The sequence below is a fragment of the Manis pentadactyla genome, chromosome 4 (genome assembly GCF_030020395.1).
Source record: "Manis pentadactyla isolate mManPen7 chromosome 4, mManPen7.hap1, whole genome shotgun sequence".
NCBI lineage: Eukaryota > Metazoa > Chordata > Mammalia > Pholidota > Manidae > Manis > Manis pentadactyla.
This window is the reverse complement of record NC_080022.1, coordinates 43,562,905-43,572,499: the sequence shown is the minus strand read 5'-3', so window position 1 is coordinate 43,572,499 and position 9,595 is coordinate 43,562,905. Positions and strand designations below refer to the sequence as shown.

The 9,595-nt window shown below is 40.1% G+C and overlaps 1 protein-coding gene across 4 annotated transcripts in view; it reads left to right on the top strand.

Moving 5' to 3' along the window:
- The first annotated feature begins 3,024 nt into the window (after positions 1–3,024).
- NDC1 (NDC1 transmembrane nucleoporin) overlaps positions 3,025–9,595 on the top strand; it is a 57,700-nt gene continuing 51,129 nt past the window's right edge. For 2 of the 4 annotated variants that reach the window (XR_008997012.1, XR_005030023.2), the window contains exons 1-4: positions 3,025–3,375; positions 4,836–4,956; positions 7,155–7,256; positions 9,388–9,562. Coding sequence is in view for 2 of the 4 variants with exons in the window: in XM_036911160.2 (XP_036767055.1) it covers positions 3,319–3,375; positions 4,836–4,956; positions 7,155–7,256; positions 9,388–9,562 (455 nt within the window). In the remaining 2 variants the exon portion in view is untranslated. The remainder of the gene's footprint in view (positions 3,376–4,835; positions 4,957–7,154; positions 7,257–9,387; positions 9,563–9,595) is intronic. The other 2 variants (XM_036911160.2, XM_057500219.1) reach the window with 2 other exon arrangements.

Sequence of the window (9,595 nt, the reverse complement as noted above, 5' to 3'; positions counted from 1 at the left end):
GCTGGGGTTGGGGTGGTCAGCAGTGGTGGTGGTGCCTCCACGACCACACAAGTGTAGACACATGTCCCTCGATGCAAGTGTCACTTCTCCCCATCATTTCTAGGGGTGGCCCTCGCAAAGGTCCCACCCATTATAGCAGATTTTGGGTTCAGAGGAATCCTGCCGACTGTGCCAGATGTGTCTGGGGAGACGAGATCCTGGGGCAAAATACCTCTAAAAACTGAAATCAGTTAAAGGGAGAAATAAAGTTTAAAATCTGTTTATTGCTTACAAACTGCAGTTCAGGGCCTTCTCTCCTGTTCCAGCAGAAGCAAAACCAGCCCTCCCCCTCACCTCTCAGGTACAAATAAGCTCTCCATTGCCCAGGTAATTACCCATTGATATGTAGATAAACTTCTTTCCACTCTTGAGGAATGATGCAAATGCACTAAAGCCATACTTCTTTCTATCTCTGAATGCCTATTGATATGAAGATGTACTAAAGCCAGGCGAGATATTCTGGAAATATTACAATTTTACCCACAGCATCTTACAAGATGGCTTTATTACTGATGAAAAACTAAGGCTCAGAGAGCAACCGTAGATGATTGTGGCTATTCACAGTGCTTTCAACAGCTACAGAGGACTAGCTCCTTAGATCCTGCTCAACAGCAATGGTGTGGTTCTAACAGAAACAGTGGTGTTACCTTCAGCAGCTCAGCATTGCCTGTGGGCTCAGAGGCCCTACTGCAGAGGGAGCAGCATCTTCCTGATATTGTAGAACCTGAAGAATCAAAAGTTAGCATAAGCACAGCCATCTTAAAGGCTCAAACACCATTTTCTAACCTAGAAGGAGAAAAATTACTAGAACTTTGAAAAACAAGTTAGTCAGCCAGTGTTAATTGTAGTGACCTTTAGTTAGCCAACCTCAATCAGTTAAGCTTATCTTGCTAGAACCACCCTAAACATTCCGAAAGTGATTTTATCTAACCAGACCCCCAGGATGAGGCGTCAGCCGAAAATTTATGTGTCTATGAAAAAAAAACACTGTATTGTGACTGTAGAAAATACTGCCCCTTTGAAAATGCTATAAAAACTTCTGGCTTTGTGTGTTCGGGGTCCTTGTTGAGACCCGCTGCGTCGGGCTAACACATGGACCCCAGCTAGCTGGCCTCTGAATAAATTCCTCTTGCTTGTTGCATCAAGAGACGCCTTCCGTGAGTGATTTGGGGCGGCGTCCTCCTCTGGGAGAATCCAACAATATTTGGGTAATAACTCCATTCTCCTTTTATTTCCTACAACCCTTTTCTTTCTCCTTTGTGGTCTTTCAGCCCTTCTAATACTTTTGTTATCAATTACCTGCATTAAATCTCTTTGATTTAAATAACAAAGTTGGTTGTCCTGAATGGACACTATCTGATGCAGTTACTTTCATTCAATCATTGTTTTGTTCATTTGACAAACATTTATTGACTACCAATATTATGGACATTTTGGAAACAATGATAAACAAGAGAGACAAAGTCCCTGTCCTTGTGCAGCTTGTATACTAATGGAAGACAGACAATAAATAAGAAGTTATCCAATATGATTTCAGATTGATAAGTGCTATAAAAATAGAACTGCCTTAAACAATAGATAACTATCTCTCTTTTGTAAATGCAGTCAGGAGGGAGAGGTAGGTAGCCCAAGATCGGTATGGTTGCTCCAAGTAATCAAGTCTCCTTTTAGTTCAGTACTTGATTTGCCTAGGGGTGACCCTCTTCCTGTGGTGAAAGAGGTCCAATATCGTGGTAGAGGCAGAGGCAATACATCCGAGTTCAGTGCAGCTGGATGGAGGAAGGAAATAAGGAGGGGCAAAGAACATGTACTAGCTCTCTTGTAAGCAGTATTTCTGGGAAGCTACCATGCAATATTTTGATTATATTTTACTGGCCTAGATACATTTAGCTGGCTCCATCTAGCTGCAAGCGAGACGGGAAATGTAGGCACCTGCCCAGTTACAAATTGAGGTTCTATTCAGAAAGAAAGGGAGAAAGGATACTGAGGTAGACGACTGGTAGTTTCTATCAAAGGAACTAAACAAGGTGATCTGACTGCAAGTAACCTGTGGTGTGTTTCTGGACACTCATTTAGAATGATACTTTATAATCTTTCTCCATCACCAGATAGAAGGTTCCTTCATGGCAGAAACTTGATCTACCTCTGTATTCCATTTGTCCTGCAGTGCTTCAGATACGATTGACACTATCAACATGTTTTTGGAAGTGAATATGATATAATCTTAAAGCAACTCAGGAAACCATTATTAGCAAATATTGAAGAACAGTATGTGTGATCTCAATTTCTCTCGCTGGATTATGAGATTCTCCAGAGTGAGTAAATCACTGAATTTCTCTAGAGCACTGAAGGTTGACTGTAAATGGGTATTAAAAGGTGTTAGCAGTATGCCTCCAGAGATCTCACTAACGCTTAATGCAATCAGAGAAGACTTCAGTAAGTGGGACTTGGGTTGGTGAAAAGCCTTTATCATCACTGGTAGGAAATTTATGGTATTTGTATGGCACTGTATTACATTCTCACATCACTGCATGCCATCTTTATTTTTTTAGATCAAGAACTGGGAGGACCAGAGAAGGTAAAGATATTCCACTTAACAAGTGGCAGAGCTGGAACTAGAAACCAGGTATTTCTAAAATAAATGCACCTGTAAGAAAGAAAAGAGATTTTTCCATTTCAGTAAAATTAGTACCTTTGTGGAGAAGGCCACAACATTCCTTTGTTTTCACTTTCAGGCGGTCGATAAAGTAAAATTGGGAAAGGTAAGGGCAAATCATTTTTCCTGATTCAACTGCATAATTCCTATCATCACTGCGACCAGTAGCGGCTTTGTAAAAGACTACGATTCCCAGCCTTCCAGAGGTACCTCCGGGAAGACTTGGACTCCCAGCATGCTGTGCTTTGGAACTCGGAGTCCCAGTATGCAACGCTCCTCCTCGCTTCCAAAGAGCCCTCGAGACTACAGTTCCCAGCATGCAGTGCCGCCCTCTGTTTCTGGCACCCCGTCGTACCCTTCTTCGGAAAGATCTTTCGGACTCCAGAGGGCGGATCCTGGTGTCCCAGCTCTCTTTGGGGGACGTGTCCGTGGGGCAGTTCTGGCCGGTTAGGCCTGTCCTGGAGAAATCTAAAAGGAACGGGTTGGGGCTTGGGACGCGCTTTGCTCAGGCAGCGTTTGGGGCAGCCCCAATAGAGTCCTCCTGGGGCCTTCCTCTCTTTGAACTGCGGTGGCGGGCCGCCTCAGTGTCTCCTGCACCCCTCAGAGTAGGGGCCGCCATCACCATGGCCCCGGCTGCCAGTCGGCCCTGCGACGGCGGGTCGCGGGACATTCTGTGGCGCGTGAGTACTGCGCGTACCGTGGCCTGTGCTCGGCCCCAGCGGGGTCGGGTTGGGCGGGCGAGCGCTGGCCGCGCGTGCGCGCTAGTGCAGCGTGGGGAGCGCGTGGGGAGGGGGCAGTCCGAGGGTCTGATAACCGTGTGGTGGGGGGCTTCCTGAGTGGTAGCTGGTTACATGGTGGGAGGGGCGTGCTAGGGAAAGCTGGTTACGGGGTGTGCGCGTGCGGGATGTCCTGAGTGTAAACTTGTTACGGGGTTAGAGAGCAGTATTGAGTGGAAGCTGGTCAGTGCCAAAGGGAAGACTTGTAAGGGAATTGGGGCAGGGAATAGGGAAAAGTTCTATGCAAGGGTGACCTAGCAAGTGCAAAATAAATAATTTGTTGATTACTTGGGGTAAGAAGTAGGAAGAACTGTTCAGAATTGGAAATGTGGCGTGGCCTTAGCAGAGTCTGGGAACTAGGTAAGCAGGACAGGTATTCTTTGTTAAGTTAGAGGAACGTGTGCATTATTGGGAGTGAGATGAGATACTTCCTTCTTGAAGTAGAATCACCAGTTCTGCATCCATTCTGTGCAGGGAAAAGAGAAATAGCAGTAAGATCCCTTTTAGTATAGTGCCTGCATCCCAGTGGCACTGCCATTTACCGTGTATCCCAAGTGAAAAACTTTGTTTTCCTAAGTCTTACCTATTCTGTAGCACCTATATTATCAATCACCAGGGGCCTGTAGATTGTACTTCAGAGATGTGGCCGCAGTTTTTTTTCCTGTTTTTTTTCTCATTGCCGTTGCTTTCCTTCAGACACTGTAAATCGTTGGCTGTGGCAGTTGTAGCGGGCTGCCTCCTGCTTGTCTCCTCCCAAGAGTCCTGTCCTCTCAGCTCCATCTTCGACATAGCCACTTTACAAACAAGGGCGTTCAGCCTTCTAAAACATAAATCTAGTTGTCATTTGCGTGCTTAAAACCTCAGTACCTCTTCTTGTATTCACTTCCTCAACAGTAAATCTTGTGTCTCTTGTATGGCAGGCATTGGGGCATGAATGTGATGCAGCAGTCCAACAGGAGTACCTTATCTAATAATTTTAACCACAATTACAATATACGGATAATGTATACAGCTTTTAGATATTGACATATCTGTCAGTTAAACCTAGAGAAGAAAGTATAAATTGCTGTAAAATTAAAGACAATTCTCCCTTACCCAATGCGATATTTAAAGTAAAACCTGACTTTGGACTAATGCAAACATCAGTTTACTGATAATACAAGATTCTGTAGTGGTATGTAATGTTATCAATAGTAGTAACCATTGGGGTTTATATATAGCTGCATGGACTATGTTCTGGGTGTTAATATTTTTGATGAACATCTTGTATGAAAAGAGGATTTGCATAACTGAAATAGTTTAACTGACTTCATGGTTGAGGGATTTTTAATTATATAATTACAGGTTTAATTGTTTAATTATAGGTTTTGGGCTGGAGGATAGTTGCAAGTATTGTGTGGTCAGTGCTGCTGCTGCCGGTCTGTACCACAGTATTTATAATCTTCAGCAGCATTGATTTACTTCATCCTATACAGTGGCTGGCTGGTAAGTGATACTCAGTTTGGGGAAAACAAATTTATAGGACCTACTTTTCAACATAAAACTTGCAGTATGTTTTAAATAATTTATTTTAAGTTACTGTGTATTGATTGACATGGCAAAACATTTATTTTGAGATAATTGTTAAGGCATTTTCTTCCTAATATAAACCACCTTTCCATTATATAACAAGATTAGTAAATCTGTTAGAGATTATTGATTATAATATGAACAAAAAGATCATTACAAGACCACATAAATGAAAACTTAACTTAGTTTTTGTTTGTCTTTTTGACAGCTTTGAGACTCTCTTTTTAAAAAAGAGAGCTGTTCCTCTTACCTATTTAAAAATTGTGGGTAGAAAATATGACACATATCTCTTTTAAAAACTCTAAAATTGAGAATACTTCGTTTTTATATTGTGGCTAATAAGAAAGTTGATAAGAGAGAAAAGGAGGAAAAAGTTGAAGGCTAAGGAATAGAGTTACGTGCAAATATTGGTGAGGAGGGATAGATTGGAGCGGCTAAATGTTTCTCAGAAATCTTGGACACAAAACTAAGTTCATTAAAATATAACTATGCTAATTATTAATAGCTACTCATTATTGCTATCTATGTGGGCTGGGCACATGCTACCCACTTTAATAATATTACCTCTTATCCTTCCTACAAGCTTGTGTAATGAAGAGGTATTATTCCTACTTTATAAGCAAGGAAACTGAGACTCGGGTTATATAAGGCTGTGTAGCACACACAGCTAGTGAGTAACTTAAATACGATTAGAACATTTGTCTCTGACTTCAAAGCCTGTGCTTTTCCACTGTGTCACATAATTCAAAAAATAAGAAAAGAAACGTTCCCAGAATAGGTTTTAAAGTCTTTACAGTCTTGCCTAAGGCTTAGAAACCCAAATACTTTTGAAATTCTTTTTATTTCTCTCTCAACAATAGCAATTAAGTTTGTCTTGCTTTGGAAAGTGGGAAGTGTGTTGATTTAATTTTTTAGAAGAAAATGCCAGTTTTCAAGGAGTTATAAGCTTTACCTTGTAGCCTTTGGAGATACTGCTGCTAAATAATTAAAGTCATATTAAGTTTTTTGTTGAGACATATCAATCACTTCTTGGATGGGTCCCCCAGGTCATATGAAATTAAGACTAAAGTCAGTGCGGAGATGGCAACTATTTCTGTAAGCATCTTGCCGAATCTGCATCACTCAGCGATCTTGGCTGTCCAGCCTCAACCTCAGAGTATTCAGTACTGCAGTCTGCAGCCGTTACTAGTAGTTCAGAATTGGCACTGAAGATAAACACTTTTTGTCATTTTATTGCCAGAGGTTCTCTCATATTAACGCTTTCTGTCCAGATTGGATCTGAATTTTTATGCCATTTTTCTCATCAAATTTTACTTGTCCTCTTCAACTTTTGCTTCACAGTCTTTTCAGAGAAATTGTACTCTTTCCTTGCTTATATCCAGGCACCTGAATCAGCTCTTTCATTCTTTTTAGCTCAGTATAATACATGGGTTTAATTATGGATGCTTAATAAATATTTTTCAATTTTGGTCAGTGAATTACACTTTTAAGAATGGTTTCATTATTAAGTCAGTCTATTCAGCAGATGTAGGTCTTTTTCATTTTCTCCTGTTCATGTTTTAAGCATAATATATACATTTAAATTTTCCCATATTTTTGAAATGTGATATTGATTGTTGAACTGCTGCAAATGTGACTGGTTAGTATTTCACAGGGATGTAATGATTTTTTGTAAATTCAGCTTATTTAGATGATTTATAGATTATGCTATTTCCAAAAATACTTTTTTAGCTATTAAGGGTTAATTGCATCTATTATAGCTGAAAAATATTTACATTTTTAAAAGAAACTTTGTTGTTATATTACTAAATGTGGTACTTCTCTGTTTCACATGAAGTGTTTTTGCATATAGTAGTATTTTGTCTGATGTTAACATCTGGGTCATCTAAAGGAAATTCTAGTATAATGTTAAAGGACCCAGATCTCAGTCCAAATAACTCACACTGCAGTTCTTAAGTTGATGTCCTGTAAGACCCATCAGCAGTGTATGAATAAATTCTTAAAGAAGACTTTTAAAATTACAAATGTGGTTCACACCCCTTTTCTATTGCAGTATGCTGATCATTGCTATATGACTGAATGAACTTAACTAATTCATCTCTCTTGTGTTTTAGATTCTTTCAATGATCTCTATAGTTCATATGTAATCTTTTACCTCCTGCTGCTGTCTGTAGTAATAGTAATAATAAGTATTTTCAATGTGGAGTTCTATACAGGTAAGTTTTCCAATGTTAATCGTCTTAAAAATAAGTTTATTTTGCTGAGGGCTGACTCTTGACTTTTGTATGTGTGTGTGTGTAACAGAGGCTCTGTTTTGTGTCATTTAAAAATGCATATAGAATGCTTTGAATTAACTTAAAATTCATTTGAATACTAGTTTCTCTGTTTTAAAATATATTTACAGCTTATAGGACTAATATTGTGTGATTCTACTTTATATACGTGAGGTATCTAGAGTACTTGTCAAATTCATAGAGACAGGAAGCAGAGTGCTAGTTGCCGGGGCCTGGGGGAGGAGGGAGCAGGCGATTGGGTTAATGGGTACAGAGTTTCAGTGGGGGAAGGTGGGAAAGTCTGGAGATGGACGGTGGTGATGGTTGCACCACCACGTGAGTGTACTTAATGCCACAGAAGGGTACGCTTAAAAATGGTTACAGTGGTAAACTTTTATTATGTATATTTTGCCACAGTAAAGAATATTTTAGACCTTTTAATAGTTCACAGCTGTTGTTGAAGTTGTGATGCAGGAGATATGTGATAAAAATAACTCATTTAGAGGGTAGGAGATCAGGACAAGGTGATTTCTAAGGTCCTTTTCAAATAAAAGTCTGTAATTCTATGATTTTTCCAAAAAATTAAAAAATATTATGTTTTGCCTCAGGAAAATCACCTGCTAAATTCCAGAGGTTTTTATTTTTCTCATTTTCTCTCCTTATTCTTCCTGCCTTTTCAGACTCCTTGAGTCTGTCCTTAAGGTACAAGAAGAAACTTTTGTGGACACTTCTGTTTTTGACTATAGCATCATTCTACTTTTTAGCTCATCAGTAGTTCCTTGTTAAATATGATATACAATTTCACATCCTATTGTGGCTGTTATAATGTGTAGCCTTTTCCTTCGCTTTCCTAATCCCTCATTACTGGCTGATGGATCTCGTTTACTGTTGAAGCTGTACAGAACTCCCTGGCTTATAGCATGTGTTCTTTCACACCCTCCCACGGGCCTGGGTCGTCTGGATGTAGAGCCCAGGCTGGGGCTTTGCAGCTAGCCGTTCTTAAAGGCTGACTGGTCACTTTACCTCAGTCCATCAGCATCCTTCATGCATTTACTATGTGCCAGGCATTATGTGAGGATAAGAGATAAATGTTATGGTCCCAGTTTTCCCCCAGACGATTGCGATTAATGGGGAGACACTAAGCATCAAACATATTCTAGTACAATCCACTGGATAGTATAGGAGCATATAGGAGCACCATTTATCCAGCCTGAGAAGCTTCCTGGAGGAGATGACACTTAGACCAAGCCTTAAGGATGAATTCTATTAAGTAGACAAAGAAACAAAATTATGTTCTAGAGAAAATGTAGAGGATATAAGAAGGCTTAGTGATATGAGAAGGTTTGGTGTGTTCAGAGTCCTGTTAAGTCAGTTGCATAGTCAGCAGGCCCTCGTGGGCATTTCTTGGGGGTTAAAGCTGCCACTTCCCCAGAGTGTTAAGCATCTAAGTCCTCTCACTTCGCACTTACTTTTCTAAGCCCTATAGTCCCTTAACTTGGAGTATATTAAAGGAAGATTGAGTGCATAGGTAAGTCAGGGAATCCCGAGCTAGTTGTTTTCAAAGGTCACCATCTCTTACCCAACCACTCTTACCTCCCCCAGCTTACTTCAGAAAACTTTATTGTACTTATTTTTGTATTCATTGTTGTCACTATTTACCTAGTTTGTGGTTTATTTTTCACAAATAGACTGTATATATTGGCAATTTCAAATTCTGCAGTTAAGATAACATGTTGGAGGGGGAACACTATCTTTTTAAAGCCATTATTTTTATTCTTTTATGGCACTTGGAAGAGGGCTAGGGTACGTGCTATCTGAGCCATCATGTCATTTTAATTAAAAAGAATTGAAAAATGTCGATCATGCTGTGCTTAGGGTTCATCTCTCCAGAATCTTTGTTTTTTTCCCTTTTTTGTGCATCTCTTTGTATTCAATTTTTTTTAGTATTTTACATTGACTGTGGGTGTTTTCCTGTCCTTTGGAGTATTTGTGCAAGGATGAGAGGGAATAATGTAGGTCTTCTAATGTCATATGCTGGGGATTATAAAGCCCTAATCATGTGTTTTGTTTGCAGTTGTGCCTTCCATTCCCTGCTCCAGACTGGCCCTGATAGGGAAGGTCATTCATCCTCAGCAGCTCATGCACTCATTTATGCATGCTGCGATGGGAATGATGACGGCTTGGTGTGCAGCAGTGATAACCAAGAGTCGATACAGTTTCCTTGTGGTTTCCTGCACTAGTACTGAGAGGTAATATTAAATACATTTTCTCTAAGGGACCTT